The 17,156-nt window shown below is 51.1% G+C and overlaps 1 protein-coding gene across 2 annotated transcripts; it reads right to left on the bottom strand.

Moving 5' to 3' along the window:
- Nucleotides 1-7,284: 7,284 nt before the first annotated feature.
- On the bottom strand, nt 7,285-13,490 carry LOC100279573 (uncharacterized). 2 transcript variants are annotated; one of them, XM_008645249.3, is made up of 20 exons: nt 13,145-13,490; nt 12,957-13,034; nt 12,776-12,838; nt 12,648-12,689; nt 12,240-12,305; nt 12,076-12,141; nt 11,569-11,682; nt 11,328-11,391; nt 11,024-11,106; nt 10,770-10,819; nt 10,607-10,684; nt 10,321-10,449; nt 10,184-10,226; nt 9,384-9,470; nt 8,748-8,849; nt 8,400-8,507; nt 8,273-8,323; nt 7,973-8,046; nt 7,816-7,867; nt 7,285-7,738 (listed from the first exon to the last, which is right to left on the bottom strand). In XM_008645249.3, exons 2-20 carry the CDS (start codon nt 13,005-13,007, stop codon nt 7,643-7,645), a joined length of 1,419 nt encoding a protein of 472 aa, XP_008643471.1. In that variant the 5' UTR covers nt 13,008-13,034; nt 13,145-13,490; the 3' UTR covers nt 7,285-7,642. The 2 variants fall into 2 exon arrangements, with proteins under 2 accessions (XP_008643471.1, NP_001149070.2); NM_001155598.2 differs by having other exon boundaries at nt 7,329-7,738; nt 13,297-13,412.
- Nucleotides 13,491-17,156: the final 3,666 nt, after the last annotated feature.

Raw genomic sequence — 17,156 nt, 5'->3', positions numbered from 1 at the left:
TACATATAAGAATAAAGTCTAACCGTCAAGGAAGGGTCAGCCTTGCCTCGGCAAAGCCCGACCCTCCCTCTGGGGCTAGAAGGGGGGAACCCCCTCTGCGCGTCAAAATTTTCCTCGGAAAAGTTTTCTAGCAAAACGACTTTCGTGCTTTCCGACTATATCGATAGCAGAATCTTGCAAAACGAGTAAGAGCGCACGTAAGCGGCAAGGCCGACCGAGCCGAGGGACTCCTACGCCTCCGGGATACGGATACCTCACTCGTCACCTTCCGCGAAAAGTAACTCTTACTCGGATAAGCGATTCTGCTACTGACGAACAAGTCCGGATACTCGAAACGAGAGGAAAAGAAATGCAGCTTTATAACACGACAACAAAGTGTTTAGGCCTCGGCGGCCGCGAAAGACACATGCATGCTCCAAACAGACTGCTCCGGCAGAATCAGGCATCGCCCGGGGGAGGAGCGGCACCCTCGGCTTCGTCTCCACCCTCGGCGTCGTCTCCACCCTCGGCGAGATCTGGCCCGGCCCCGGACGGCGATGCGAGCGGAAGGATCTCCACCTCGAAGGAGGACGCCAGCACCGCGCTTGGGCCCGCGACGGCTGCGTCAAGCCTCTGAACCTCGGCTAAGGCATCCTCGTCTTTGTCGGGTAGACATTACCCCTCGTTGACTCGCTCCAGATCCACGTCGTAGTGGGAAGCGAGCACGGCGAAGGCCCGCCTAACGCCGTGATGCAGCGCCTCGCGGAATCTGCTGCGCACATGGCCGCCCAAGGCCTGCAGGCGACTCTAGGGGGAGCTACCCGAGGGGACATCATCAAGGCCAAAGACCTGGCAGAAGGCCGAGATAGCTTCGGACATGGCCACGCGGTCGGCCTCCTTCTGCTCAGCCGCCTAGGCAAGTGCCTTAACGGACTCGTTGAGAGCTGTCTCGAACTCTGCAGACAGCCGAACAACATTCTTTAGACACAAGTTGAAGAATGAAGCTGGATCGAAGTCACAAAGCGGTCGAAACATACCTTCAGCCTGGGCACGCTGCTCCAAGGCTGCGGCTTGGGCGGACTGAGCAGACCCGACGGCCACGGCCAGGTCCTCCGCAAGGGCTCCGGCCCGAGCAGACACCTCGGCTAGCTGACCCCCAAGGGCCTCGGCCCGGCCTACAGCCTCAACAACCTGGCTCCGTGATTGGTCCCGCTCGCCAATAACATGGCCAAGCTCCAGCTGCCACTGTTGCGCCTCCGTCCGTGCCGACGCCGCTTCTGCCCGCGCCGCCGCTGCCTCCACCTCTAGCTCATCACAGAGCAGCCGAAGGTCTGCCACCTCGGTGCTCCGTTGGGCGAGGCGTTCATTAGCCTCGGCAAGCGCGACCCTCAAGAACCACAGCAAACCCTAGACGTCGATCTCGCGGCGGATGAACAGCAACTTGGCGGTGCTCACATCCGTCAGCTCCTGAGGAAGGGAAGCAGGGTGTTACAAAGAATGCCCTAGTCACGCAAAAGGTATGCCTAAAATCCTTACCTAGAGGACCCTAGGAACGTCCCTAGAAAGGATTTCCATGGTCGCCCGAAGCGACCCCATCGCCGCCTCGGCATACTCACGGAGCTTGTCCCGAGACTGCTCCTCCCGCTCATCGTCGAGGACGAAGAGGGGTTTCGAGGCGCCACGGGTCCAGAACCGGAGCGCCTGCCCACACCACTCATTGGGGTCGCGCCGCTCGGGGATAAGGTCGCCGCTCCCCAAGACGGGCCGCAGTTCTGCGCACCCCTCCTCCAACGCGTCGGGACCCCCTGCAATCGACGCATCGGGTACCATCGCTGACAACGTACTGGGCCTCCCCTCGGCTAAGGAGGCGGGCTTCCGATCACCGACCTCGGCAACGGCGGCCGCCCTCTCCTTATGGCCGAGACTGGGAAGGTCGGAGATGACCTCGAGAAGTGGCACTTCAGCCATCCCAGCATCAGCGGCGACGGGTGGCTCCACGGGCAAAACAGCAATGGCCTCGGCAGGAGCTGGTGCCGGCGCCGGCAACACGACAGGTGGGCTCAGGGCTGCGGCCACGCCAGCATCCTCCCCCGGCACGATGGCTGCCACGATGGAGGGGTCAGCCTGGGAGGTTTGCCCCATGGCAACTCGTGTCGCCTGGGCCCCCCGCTTGAGGGCGTCTTGTGCGGAGGCCAGCCAACCGGCGTGGCGCGGTGCGGCACTGGCTGCAGAAGCCGGCACCGTCTTAAGGGCCTTCCGGGGAGCCAGACCGGCCGAACCTTGCCTCCGTTTGCTGAAAGGAAAAGGTAAAGCAGGTGCAGGACACACGAAGAAGGAGCCAAAACAAAGGTATCCTCAGATACTTACCCGCTCCGGACCAAGGCCAATCGTGCCTGCGGGGAGGCCCCTCGGGTCTCGGTCCCCACAGGCGCTGCCGAGGTTTGCCCCGCTGCCGGCTTCGGCGCCGTTCCCGCCTCGGGCGCCCGGGGCGCCGAAGGGACGACCCGTCCAGGCGCAGTCACGACGGCCCGAGGATCAACCTCCTGTACAGCCGGCACGGGCGACTGCTCTTGGGGGACAGGCGGGTCGGCCTGACTCCCCGGAGTCACCTCAACTACCTCGGCCAAGGGGTCAAGTACCCCCTCGGCCTGCCCCCGCTCCTCGGACCGGGACCTTGATGTCCCGGCCCTAGATGCCGACGGCGCCAGCCCACTTGGAGGCTGGCTCGACGACCCCTGGCCCAGCCTCAGATCCGGGCTAAGGCCAAGGCGGGTCGCCATGTCGTCGTCCTCGTCATCATCATCATCATCATCGTCGTCATCAGGCGTCTCCGGTGACGGCTCCCTCAGGAGCCCGTCCCTCTCCTGCCTCCGACGGCGCCTCTCCAAGGCGTCCCGAGCCCGCATCCGCTCGCGAGCCCGGGCCTTCTCCGCGTCCTTCTTCTCCTTCTTCTTCTCCGCGGCGACCCTCCGCGCGGCTTGGTCCACCGCGTCCTCCGGGACCGGTGGCAGGGAGGGCTTGTAAAACCCCAACTCCTGGAGACGAACGGAAATCCCGACGGTAAGAATCAAAGGCGACCCAGCACAAGATAGAAGAAGGAGCGGACACTCACCAGGGACACGTACCCACGCTCGGGACGCATCACGGGCTGGGTAAGGGCGCCGGCATCCAGCCTCCCTACCGTGCCCGCTACCCGCCTGCGGAGGTCATCGGGAGAGAGGGAGGCCGAGGACATCTGCGAACCCTCCAAGTCAACCCTCGACATCATCTCCGAATGTGGCAACCGCCGCTCTGCCAAGGGAAGCACCCTCCGGCAATGGATGGCGGCAACCACCCCCGCGGCGGTGAGCCCCCCATCTCGTAACTCCTGCAAGGCCTCCAGAAGGGGCTAGAGTTTCTCCTGTTTCTCGCTTGTGGCCCCCCAGCGCCAGTTGCTGCCGACGGCAGTCACCACTCGTTGAGAAAACGACGGGAGCCTTCCATCGTCATTCCGGAGGTAAAACCACCGGCGCTGCCACCCCTTGTTCGAAGACACAAGGATGGCGGGGATGTACTGCTGCGCGCGCCCCTACCTCAACTGGAGGGTGCAGCCACCGGCCCGCACCGCCATGCGGACCTTCTTTTCCCCCGTTGTCAAGGCAAAAAGCTCCGCGGAGAAGAGATGGGTCCACAGATCCCAGTGGGGGTCAATCCCCAAAAAACCCTCGCAAACCGCTGCGAAGATGGCCGCTTGTGCAATGGAGTTGGGGTTGAAGTTGTGCAGCTCCACCCCGTAGTAGTGCAGGAGCGCCCGCATGAAACGGCTCGCTGGCACTCCGAACCCCCGCTCATGGAAGGAGACGAAACTCAGCACATACCCCCGCGGCGGGGTCGGGTCGGCCCCGCTCGAAGGGACCATCTACTTTGGCTGCGGGTCACCGGAGAGGGGACGGAGCAAACCATCGGCGACGAGGGCCTCCAGATCGCCCACCGTGACGGTGGAGAAAGGCCACGGATCGTGCGGCGGAACGACGGTCACCCTGTCGGCCACCGCCGAACAAAGGCGGTGAAGGAGGAGGGGACAAGGTGCGCGGTTTTCTTTTCTCTGGCTATTCTCTTAAGTTGCGGAAACCAAAGCAGAAGGCGAGCAGCAGAGTAAAAGAACCACCGTCGGCCCCTCTTCCGGGTATATAAAGGCCCGGGCGAGATCCGTTCAACACTTCGCCCGAACACGCCGCGAAATTCAAACTCGAAGGCGAAACGCCCGTTCCTCGAACGACTCGCGCACGCGCAACGGCCGCCCCGCGAACCACCCGTCCCGTCGCATTAACTCCGCGGCAGGGCAAGCGACACCTTTGGCAGGCGAAGCGGGCGTCGTTTCACCTCTGCCATGATGACCGCGTCAAAAAAGGTGCGCCACACCGTTTAAATTCATATCCTTTTCCTCTTCCCCTTCCTCTCTCTTGCTACAGGGACCGGGAAAGGGGATATTTCGAAAGGGATCCTTCTCCGCGAAGTAAGCGGGCCCCGAGCCCTCCTACTGATCAGGGGTTCGAAGGCTGGCCCCTCGAAGGGTTCGACAGCCGCCCCAGAGCATTCGAGCTTCAGGCTCATTACTGATCAGGGGTTCGAAGGCTGGCCCCTCGGAAGGGTTCGACAGCCGCCTCAGAGCACTCGGGCTTCGCGCCCACTACTGATCAGGGGTTCGAAGGCTGGCCCCTCGGAAGGGTTCGACAGTCGCCCCAGAGCACGCAGAGCGAGGGACGACTCTGGGTACGTCCGATACATGGCCGAGGCTCGGGCTACGATCCCGAGGTATCCTAGGACATTTCCGAGACCAGCAGGAGCGATTTTGTAACGGAATCCCATCAGAGGGAGGCATCGAGCCCTCGGACCCTATCGAATGGGACCGGGTCCGGCAAATCACCTGCAGGTACTTTTGGAGCGCGCCTCTGGGCCACTAGCCGACCCTTATCGAACGGGGCACGGGCGTCCACTCAGATCACCCGTTAGCAACTCACTGGAGACACCATGTTCGGCGCCCTCCGAGGGCAACATGGCGCTTTCCCCCCCCCTTCCTCCTTGCGAAAAAGCGACGAAGGGGTGTATGATAAAAGTCGAGACAGTCCTTGATCGTCCTCTCACTCCGTGCAGAGGCTTGGGGGCTGCTCTCGCAAACCCGGCTACGGCCAAACCGTTGATAGCGTCAACAAACCAGCTTGAAAACTCGGAACCTGACCACGCACCTGGGCTACAATCAGATCGCATGAGGGAACAACCAGACTGGCCGAGGCATCACGAAAGGCATTAAGACCTCAGAGGAGTCAAACCACTCCTCCGAGGCATCGGGGGCTACACCCGGCGGGTGCGTTCGCGCGCACCCACCGGAACAAAGTGTAACCAAGAAAGGCCGACCCCCTTGCAAAAAAGTGCGGCAAAACCTCCAAGCGAATACCAACACTCCCTTTGAGGCTCGGGGGCTACTGTCGGGTACCGTAATTAGGGGTACCCCCAACACCCATAAACATGGCTGGTAACCACCATCAGCACAAGCTACAGAGACTGATGGGCGCAATTCAGGTCAAGGCTTCGTCTACTCAAGGGAGGCGATCTCGCCCCGCCCGAGCCCAGCCTCGGGCGGGAACAATAATCACAGACGAATTCTCGCCTCGCCCGAGGGCCTCCTCAAGCAACGGGCGAACCCTCGACTCGCCCGAAGCCCAGCTCGGGCAGGCTTCGTAGTGAAGCAACCTTGGCCAAATCGCCTCACCAACCGACCGTATCGCAGGCGCATTCAATGCGAGGATCTCCTGACACCTTATCCTGACACGCGTGCCTCAGTCGGCAAGGTCGAAGTGACTGCAGTCACTTCGCCCTTCCACTGACCGACCTGACAGGAAGACAGCGCCGCTCGCCCCTCTCCGACTGCTGTGCCACCCACCAGGGTGAGGCTGACAGCAGCTGAGTCCAGCCTCAGGCGCAACAAGAAGCTCCGCCTCGCCTGACCTTGGGCCTCGGCCTCAGGAGGAGGTCTCCGCCTCGCCCGACACCAGGGCTCGGCCCCCGCCTCGGCCTCGGAAGGTGGTCTCCGCCTCGCCCGACCCCAGGGCTCGGCCTCAACCTCGACCTCGGACGGTGGTCTCCGCCACGCCCGACCCCAGGGCTCGGCCTCAACCTCGACCACGGGAGGAATCGCGTCCTCGCCGGACCCCGGCCTCGGCCTCAGGAGGAGTCTCCGCCTCGCTCGACCTTGGGCTCGGACCGACCACGCCACAGGGGGTACATCATTACCCTATCCCTAGCTAGCTCAGGCTACAGGGGAACAAGACCGGCGTCCCATCCAGGCTCGCCCCGGTAACAAGTAATGATGGCTCCCCGCATGCGTCCATGACGACGGCGGTTCTCAGCCCCCTACGGAAGCAAGGAGACGTCAGCAAGGTCCCAGCAGCCCCGACAGCTATGCTTCTACAGGGCTCAAGCGCTCCTCCAACGGCCACGACACCGCGTACACAGGGCTCTAGCACCTCTCCGACAGCCACGTTGGCATGTACACAGGGCTCTGGCACCTCTCTGCCGGACACGTTAGCGCATAGCTACACCCCCGTTGTACACCTGGACTCTCTCCTTGCATCTATAAAAGGAAGGTCCAGGGCCCTCATGCGGGAGGGTCGTCGCGCGGGAGGACGGGCTGACGAACCGGCTCCCCCTCTCTCCCTCGCGAACGCTTGTAACCCCTACGGCAAGCGTATCCCCCTGGCGCAGGATAACACAAGCCGCGGTTTTTCCCCCTTTGTGTTCTATCTCGCGCCAACCCATCTGGGCTAGGGCACGCAGCGACAATTTTACTCGTCGGTCTAGGGACCCCCGGGGTCGAAACGCCGACAAGCGTGAAAATAAGGTAAGGTGTTTTTTCGCCTTTGACTCAAAAAGGTACGTATGACACTTTTACGCTACACAAAGAAAAATATTACATAATAAGTCACATAGTTTGCAATTGTTTTTTATATAAAAGCAGCATACAAATACTGCGAATGTTTTTTATAAAGTTCAGTCATCCTCCTTCGAAGTTTTTTCTATAGCTTCATCAATTGCTGCATTCGCTATTCTGATTTCATCAAGAGTATCCTTTAGGGCAGGATCGATGTCAGGGTTGTACGGCTCTAGAGAAGAGAGTTCAGCTGCGCCCACACCCTTAGTTTCCAGATAAATTTGCTCTTTACCATTTTTATAAGTAGCCGTAAAAACGGTTTAAAATCACCAGGGACAGGGATCAGGTACAACGATTATCAGCAATTCAGCCATGTCGCTGATCAACTAAAACATAAATGCCGCAACACGAGATAACTGGCATACATGATGATACATGTCATAGCCCAAATCTCTATAAATTGCTATAAATTGCAGTTACAAACAGCTGGCTTAAAGCTGCAGCGAACAAGTAATGTTAAAGAAAAACAAGTGTTGGCGTATAAAGATCAATCAGCATGTCCTAATCTCTTCTGCCCATTGTTGCCGCAGATCAAGTATCTGGATGTTCACCAAGTTACGGAAGATACAAAATTCTTCCGCCTGAGCATATTGCTCTTGCGTTATTCAACGGCCAAAGGGAAAATGACTATTTCTATAACTCGCGTTTAAATTATTAACAGCCAAGGTTGGGAAAAAGCAGCATTTGTGAAAAGCTTCAAGCAGCCTTGTTCTTGCAGTAGTTCTCCAGCCACTCCATGGTAACACTCTTCGGCCTCTCAAGTGGCAGGCCAAGGGCACGGTCCCAGATGAGCTGCATCATAAATAATCAAACAAAATTAGCCAGCAGAATTACTAAGAAACTATATCAAGAGAAGGTAGAAGGCAGACCTGAGATCCTATCCCCATGCTTCTTGAAACACCGAACAAGACAGTGTAATACCTGCACAGTTAGTGTTCCAAACATTAGTGCTCACTCAGAACTAGATTTGCTAAGTAAAAAGAGGACTAAATTGCTATCTAGACTAAATCACAAGCATAAACATACCGTGCTTCAGATAGTCCAAAGTGGTTCAGCAAAACTCCACTGTGAGCATCAACATTTGGCCATGGGTTCTTGACCTGAGAAAACATGGGCAAAGAATAGTGTTCACACCAGGCTTTGTTCGGTTATTCCCAATACACATGGATTGGATGAGATTGGAAAAAAATTCTTAAGAAGTTTGACTTGTTTGGGATTCAAACCCATCCAATCCCACTCAATCCACATGGATTGAGAGCTAACCGAACAAGCCTTAACGTGAAACCAAAGGAATAGAAATCATGATCAAATCCGGTATCACATTACCTTGCCCAGCTCAGTGAGGATAGGAGGTACAACTTCATACAACTTGGACACCTGTAACCAAAGATTACATTTAAAACCGTTCAACTCAAAAAAGTAAATGAAATTAGATAAAAGGTTCCAGACGGACCAATTGGAAAAGTGGATCCTTGGGCAAATGCTTCAGGGCAAACTCCCTTTGACATGAATACCGTGGGTCGGTCTTACGCAGAACTCCATGACCAAACCCAGGAACAACCTATGATTGAATGTAAGCAACAGTGCACACAAACCATCAGAGAAATGTCACTTCCATAAACAGTCAAAGACAACTCTCTATCAGACCTACTGCACATCATTCAAAACTCAGTGAATTGAGACAACTCTATCAGACCTACTGCACATCATTCAAAATTCAGTGAATCGATATAGCTTTCTTGTGGGAAACAACCTTGTTCGAGCATGATCACAAACACTAAACCTCTGCGAACTGACATACCTTTCCACTCTTTAGTGTCTTCCAGACATAGTCTTTGAGTTGATCTGTGGTAACACCACTCCCAGTTTCCTCAATTACAGATTTGATCCATAAAAGCACTTCCTGCAATATATGGTATGTTCATACACACAACAGCAGCAATTATATAAAAATAAAAGCAGCAGAAAAAAAATGTATTTGTTCTTTCAGTGGTGAAGTATGCCCTGCGTTTTGAATGATGTGCAATTATATTACATATCAAGTGGGTGATCTAGTAAAATAGTAATCCCTCCATCCCAAAAAGAATGCACATCTTGTTTCTGCAAATAAGTTTCTTATGAAAATATATATCCTATGATTAATCCAATGATACTCACTGCGTTTCAAATTATAAGAAATTTTGACTTTTCTAGATATATTATTTCTACTATGTATCTAGACAAAGTGTATATCTAAAGAATGTCTTATAATTTGGAACTGAGAGAGCACTTATATCTAAAGACAAAGTGTATGCTTTTGGGGTGAAAGGAGTAACATGGGTGCAAGTGGGGCTAGGGGTGAGAATTTATATAAGCCTCTTTTCAAAATCTGCAAGTAAAAGGAAGCAAGGCAGAAATTTAATACCAGATCAGAAATAGTATATCAAACTGAACACACCTGATTTGCAAGGCCATGCAGTGGCCCAGCTAGCCCATTTAGAGCCGCTGCGAAAGAAAGATAAGGATCTGACAGAGCACTCCCAACCTGCATGTGGATGAGTATCATTAGCAGAAGATGAAGTCAAGGGGAAGACACAGTAGCTAGCAGGTTGCAAGCAATTATAGGATTAAAATAGCAAAAAAAAAGGATTAAAATAACCAGTGTCAAACAACAACAGTTCTATCCACATACATGTATCACGAAATTCTCTACAACCTAGACGAATATGGATTAAGAGTACACAATAAAAAATACTTCTACAACTACAATGATCCCCAGACCCCCTTCCAACACATTATGATCCTCCATCACATGGAGCTCTCCTGATCTACAATAGCCGACACAAGTGTAACAACATACCCGGACTACTGTTAGAACCAAAAATTTATACTCACTACTATGGAATACATGGAATATAACAAAGATGGAACAAGTAATATGAATTAGTCCTGGCGAATCATGATTAAATTAGCAAAGTATATGCTAAAACTAACCCTCTTATCCTGTTCCAAGATCCAGTTCCTAATAAGTGCTATCATGCACTTTTTAAAAAGGTATTTCCAGATTAACAATTCAGTTCGCTTTAAAAGTACATACTAAAGTATTGTCACAGGAGTAATAATCACATTGTAGCAAACCAAAAGCAAAGTGCAATGATGGTACAAAATAGGGTATCACGCCGACAGCTGTCATTATCTTGGATCGTTAAGAAACACTAACAAAAAATATAAAGATTACAACAAGAGAACAAATATTACCAGATGACCAGTATGAGCACTGACATTCCCGCCTTCATGATCACTAGAAGAACACAGGTGACAGGTCACAGTATGAGAGGAAAACGAGTACTTCTGAAACATAATAAAAGTACAAACAAGGATGGATGCAAAATTACGTGTGAATTGTTACATAGAGCCGCATCAGCTCCAGCATTTTTGGGTCGTCAAAACCAAGCATGTGTGAGAAATTTGCCGCATAGTCCAAAGAATTATCGGCTTCTATTGATTTCCCACTCTTGAAAATTCTTCAAAAAACAAATGAAACAATATAATTCATTAATTCTAAAATTTGAATGCAGCTGTTTCAAAAAAACATCTGTACACAACTAGTTCAGGAAAAAATTGACTGATGTCACCACCAGTAAGTGCATTAAAAATGAAACATTTCTAAACAAAAGCTACCTCCGGTAAACATAAGAAGCCACTGGTGGAAGCCGAGCAATCAAATTTAAGCAGTCTTCATAAGTAGGCTCCCAAAACCTATACAAACAATAATTTTGACCACCATAGAAAGCAACCACTGAACACATAAGAAAATGGGAGGCAGTACAAATCCCAAGTTTACTTTGACTTTGGCAATCCATTGTCATAAGCCTTTTGAAATTCACTCTCAACCTGAAATGGGGTTTGAAAATGGAAAAGTAAGTCATTTTTTAGGCTTTAGAATTTACAAAGAGCATCCATGACACAATAGGAAATTAATTTAAATACAACTTGCGTCCAATTCTAAAAAGTGCAAATAAATCACAAGGAAAATGCTATTTTATTTCACAATTATGATATTATATTTAGAAAAGAGCATGACAGAAATGTAATCACCTGAAGAGCCATTACTCCTGTGGTAAACTGTGTCATAGGATGTGCATCTACTGGGAGAGCATCTATTGTCTTATAGACATGAGCTGCAACCATATTAATTATCAGCTGCTAGAGAGCAAAGTGGCAAGATCGAACATATAAACTTAACACAATCATACTAACAGAAATATATAGATTTCTCGATGATCTGTGACTACCTTTGAATTTTAGAATAGGGAGACATTAGCATCAATTTGTTCAGATAAATTGTAGATTTAATTGGTCAAAACAATAACACAAGCAGACAGCAGTGTGCACAGAATACCTGGAACAGTTGAGCGCGCAAGCAATTCCTTTGATAGTGCATCAACTTGCTCTTTGGTTGGGACCTGAAACAAGAAAAAAAACACAGCCTTAAAACTTATAGAAATAGGATGAGAATTGGGAAAAAAACTAAAATATATTAAAGGAATGGAAATACAAAGATAGGCGAGAAATGTATTCTTAACAGAACACATTTGGCACATTTTTAAATTTAAATTGAATGAATATAGGAAGGCATATACCTTCCCCGTCAAAAGAAGCCAAAGGAGACCCTCAGGCAAAGGTTCACCGCCCTTAACTGCTGTTGGCAGCACTTTTTGGCATTCTGGAATTGAGAGGCCCCTAAAACGAATACCCTGGATAGAAAAGAAGTCGTTATTAGCGCATGAATGATGTGATTCATTGCTTCACTTTGAAATTCATAAATATGTTAATGTCAAAACTAGATTATTACATCAAAAAACAAAGATGATGAGTGATGTACGTCCAGCCATTCAGGTTTGACAAGCTCCAAATTAACCCAAATAAAGAAACAAGAAATGCAGCTACCATGCTAAAAAACGCTTAACCTTCAAGGCTTCAACTACAGCAAATTCGTGTGTTATTAAAAAAACCCATGCATCTTCTGTAGATCTTGTGTAATACTGAATTAAATTTGGAACAGTGTACATATTTTGACATAGAGTGGGCACGAGCTAATAGTACACTATGCTAACATAGCATCATGAAGAGGATGCTTGCAAGATTACCTCCTCTGGATCAAGTAGGGATGTTTCCCAAAGCATTCCAGTCATCCCTCTCATTCCACCAAGGACCTGGAGGAACATCATTCAGGAATTTCCCAGGATAAGTTAGTATATGCTATAAAAGCAACAAAACTATCCATAGACAATTGATAAGCAATATATCATACCATATCCACAGTTATGTTTCCAAGCTGGGTCTTTCCATGCTCTGACTTGAGCTTCTTTAAGCGATCCTGTAACAAAACAGACTAACATATGAGAACAGCAAGGCCAGATGAAGACAGGTGGGTAGATAAACAAAGTACAAAGTAGATTTTCATAATAAACTTTTATTATTCTAAATTTGCCAACTACAGCTAGGTGCAAAACTAAAGTCGTGCAGACATGTTCCTGCATGCATTTGAGGTGAAAATGTATTGAACACAGAAATAATGAGCTAAAGGAAAAGGGATTGACACATGACACCATTCTCTATTAGCTGCTATTGGCTAAAAGAACAGAAGATAAAGGCATCAGATACCCCCCAAGAACTTTTCGACTTTACAAGATTTACAGATAGTCTACGCGCAGCAAACCTGTTGTTCCGGAATCAATTCCTGCAACTGGGACTTAAGATCCTGCATTTGCAGAAACACAATCAGCATGCTATCCAGAGTACACAAAACTCTACCACAAGGCATAACAGGAAGACGAACTGTCTTACGAGATCGGACGCGCTCTGCATCTGCAGCCACCTCACACCCCCCAGCGTGGTGGCCTCCTGCGCCTGGCAACACGAGCAGCACGGGGAAAAAATATCAGCACGACAACCCCCACAACCGGTGAAGCAGCATACATACACACAGACACGAAGACAAAGCGCCACCGCTACACGGACCACTCACCATGCGTGATCGCAGTCTCGAGACTGCGGTGAGGCCCCGATAGAACGCCATGGCCGGAGCGCTCGGCTACCACCGCACCTGCACAGACACAGCAACCAAACAAATAGAGGATCCCATCAGGTCACCGCCGCAGCCGAATTTGACCGAGACCCCAGAGAAGAAATTAGGGGAAGCAAACGGATAATTACTACTCGGCTCCGTCCCACCACGCAGCGAAAGAATCCGCGGCTGAGCGGGGGGCAGATCGGAGACGAAGATGAGGCTGGATTCGAGGGCTCGCGATGGGGAAGAGATCCCAATCCCAGCGAATAAAACGAACATTAGGCCTAGACTTGCTTACCAAGGAACGGAGAAATGAACCCGGGCTGGCGACGACGGCGCGCGTGTTCCGCGGCGAGGGAGGAGGGGAGCCTCTTGAGTCCTGACAAGTTGGGGCGGGGGGAATGGGACCGGTCGTCGTCCTCCACCGGTTGGTGAGGGGCGAGCCGAATATATATTGGAGTACCATTCCATTTCCAGATGCCGGACCCGGACACATGCACATGGCCCCCATTAACTTCAACTTTTTGCCAATTTGGAGACTCAGAACTTTGAAGAAATCTGAAATCGAAATGGCATATCCAAATTTGTAAACAAACGGTTCAAACCATATTATGGTCATTTTTGTGAGTTATGCGTTGGATTTTTGAGATACTGGAGACGGTGGGGCAAAGATACCTGAGACACCAATTCTGTTCTACTATCTTATGGTACAAAAGGTTCTTTTTCTCTTCAGTACATCCATGAAAGGCTGTTTCAAGTCTCAGCGGAGACCGAAAGAGGTAGAAAAGAACACAGATTGGACTTTTAAGCTCCAGCCATATATATATATATATATATGAATGTCACCCCTTTCAGTCCTCCGTAATATGGGATTTTATACATGGATGGAAAGGCGCTTCAGGGCTGTAGTCACAAATTAATAATATGTAAAATGAAGAATAGAACACTGAACACACAACTGCAAATTAAAAACAAAATCTGATGCAACGCGTACCTCTTCCATATTTCGATTCCACAAGAAAGAAAAGGGGCATCGGTTTTTGGCTCTCGTGAGCAAACACATGATCCTGGTTGTTTAGAAAGGTTGATCGAATAATCTGTAGGTGAATGATTTGAATTTGGTAGCTAGGTCACACTTTGCCACCTAGAAAGTGAGACGGCTTCACACTTTTCATGGAAAAAAGAATGAAATCCTGATCGTTGAAGATTACGTCTCTATCTCTATGAGTTTTCTTCGTGCCTCTCCGGCTCTCCCCGTCCCCTCCGCGCGTTCCTTGCAGCGTCAGCGTTTCGTGCAGGCGCGGACAATACCCAAAATAATGTGCAGGAGACAATACCCAAAATAATTAGTGTTTTTCTTTACTTCTTTATAGCATGAGTGTTGGAAGTCAAAACGACCGGCGCGGACGGTCCGAACCTGAGGCCGAACGGTCCGCGGTCCAGACTGTCCGCGGTGATGGCGCGGACGGTCCGCGCGTGCGCAGAGTCAGTTAGGGTTCCTAATTTCTCGTGAAATTTGTTACCTAAAACCATGGGATTGACTCGGAAATCAATTCAAAGCGGATCCAGACCTCCCCCTTATATAGATGAAGGGCTACGGCCGATTGAACCCCCTAACAATCGAATCAATACCACTTCTATTTCGCATTTATTTCCAGCACAATTATGAGTAATTCTAGTCTAGTTCTAGTTTAGCCTCTCGATCCCCAAATTCTTCGCCTCTCTTCGACTCTACGCCGATTAGAGGAGTCTAGGTCGGCCGGCCCGAGGCTAGACAACCCCTAGGATCTCTCCTCCCCGACGGGGTCCCTCCCAGGAGTGAGATCCAGGCGCCGCCGGCGACCTTCGCCGCCCCTGCGCAGGCGCGGACCGTCCGGCCATCAGGCAGGGAACGCCAGCCCCTGTACCAGGTCGCGGACCGTCCAGCCCCTGGTCGCGGACCGTCCGCGCCTCTGCAGAAGGCACCGCCACCGATTCTCACGCAGTGTTTGGCGCCCGAAAAAGATGTCAACATACTTTTGGCGACTCCGCTAGGGAATAGGTGTCTAGACCTGCTAAAAATCGGCCCATAGATGGCCGGTTCGAAGGATCACACCAAGATCTCCACCACCAACATCATCAAGCCAGCCATGGAGGCGCTCCCGGCTGATGACCAAAGACCCTTTGAAGACCTCGTAATGCGCGATGAGAAGGAGGTGATGCGGCAATGGAACGAACAACGCGACAAGGAAGAGGCGGAACTGCTGCATAAACTCTCTGAACGGCGCAAGGAGGCGGCAGAAAAGTATTTGTCACACTTCACAGTGGATCGCCACCAGAAGATCATCCGTCAAGGGGAGATCGATATGGAATCTCTCCTACCTCCACTTCAGGGTCCCGCTGTAAGTACTCCAGATCTATCTCTTACGACTTTCATGGATCAACGAGGAGATCAGTTAAAGCAATATGTAGATGAATCTATTAAAATGCATCTACGTTCATACGAGAAATCAGCTGCTCCTATCTTTCCATCGCAAGAGTCTAATACAGAGCCACCCGCGTCAAACACATCGGCTATAAATGGGTCACCCTTGACCCAGCCATCATATGGTATGCCGATGCACACTTTCGTGCCACCATCACAGCCACAACCACTAGGCACGCGACAAGTACTGGACGCGGCCGGACCGTTCGAGCATCATCTCAGACAGTCTAGTTATACCGTGGACCGTCCGGCGTATTTCGCCGGACCGTCCGACCAGATGCAGGCCCGCACACAAACCGCCCAGGTCGCACCATACATGGCCGGACCATCAGGGTACAACCCCGAACAATTCGGCCCCATCACGGACCGTCCGGTGCATCACACCGGACCGTCTGGATATGTTGCGGACCGTCCGCTATCTTACGTCGGACCGTCCGGATATGGCATGAACCGGCCAACGTATTACCGGACCATCCGACTCTACACGAGTCCACGCGCAGACTGCCCAAGTCGCGCCATATATGACCGATCCGTCCGGGTACAGCCTTGGACCATTCGGCCCGATCACGGACCGTCGAGTTCTTTACGACAGACGGTCTGGGTACGAGACTACCCAGGTAGCACCATATACGGCTGGACAATCTGGATATACCTTCGGACCATTTGGCCAGGTCACGGACCATCCGGCCTTTTACGCCGGACCGTCTGGATATGCGTACGCAGAGCCGAGAGCTGCGCAGTACGCACAATTTCCACATTCATCGCAACAACATTATGGTGCCCCACCAGCAACACATTATAATCATACCATACCACCTCATGGACATAGGGCTGAATACTGTTCGGCCACAAGAGAGCCTGAGAGGTATAGGGCAGGAGCTGGTGACATTAATAGGACACCTAACACACACATCAAACATCCCTGGGAGGAAAGTCGACAGAGTGATGTCAGGCAACCTGAGATTTCCACCCACAAACTCAATGGATGGTCGCCAGACATGGCGGAGAGGATCAGAGACGAGGTAGCCGGGATGTTCAGGGACAAACTCGGTGTTAGTGTGTCAGGTACAGGGCAATCGTATCAGAAGCCTTATAGCCACCGATTCGACACCGTGCTGTATCCACAGGGAACTAGAATACCAGACTTCTCTAAATTTTCTGGTGAAGGTGGGAAAAGCACACACGAACATATTAGCCAATTCATAGCACACTTGGGAGAATTGGCTGATGGGGAAGCCTACCGCGTTCGTTTATTCTTGTTGTCCCTTACCGATACTGCATTTGCATGGTACGCAGCTTTGCCACCAAACTCTATTAACTCTTGGGAAGAATTAGGGCAGAAATTTCATGAACACTTCTTCTCAGGAGAACATGAATTAGAATTGGCTGACTTAGCTTCAGTCCGACAGGGGCCTGAAGAATCGGTTAATGACTATATCCAAAGGTTCCGGGACACTAGAAACCGATGCTTTCAGATTCATGTCGCAGAAAAACAACTAACAGGGCTGGCTTTCAATGGGTTGCGACCCTACTTAAAAGAAAAATTAGATGGCACCCCATTCTTTTCGCTAGTGCACTTGCACCAGCGGGGTATGACATGTGAAAGCCGAAGTAAGGAAACATCAAAATCGGCTAGCCATAAGATGCATCTAGTGGGATACGATAATTCAGACGATGAATCCACGGATGTATAC

This window comes from Zea mays, chromosome 5 (assembly GCF_902167145.1).
Source record: "Zea mays cultivar B73 chromosome 5, Zm-B73-REFERENCE-NAM-5.0, whole genome shotgun sequence".
In the NCBI taxonomy this organism is placed as follows: Eukaryota; Viridiplantae; Streptophyta; class Magnoliopsida; order Poales; family Poaceae; genus Zea; species Zea mays.
This window is presented reverse-complemented; position numbering and strand designations above follow the sequence as displayed.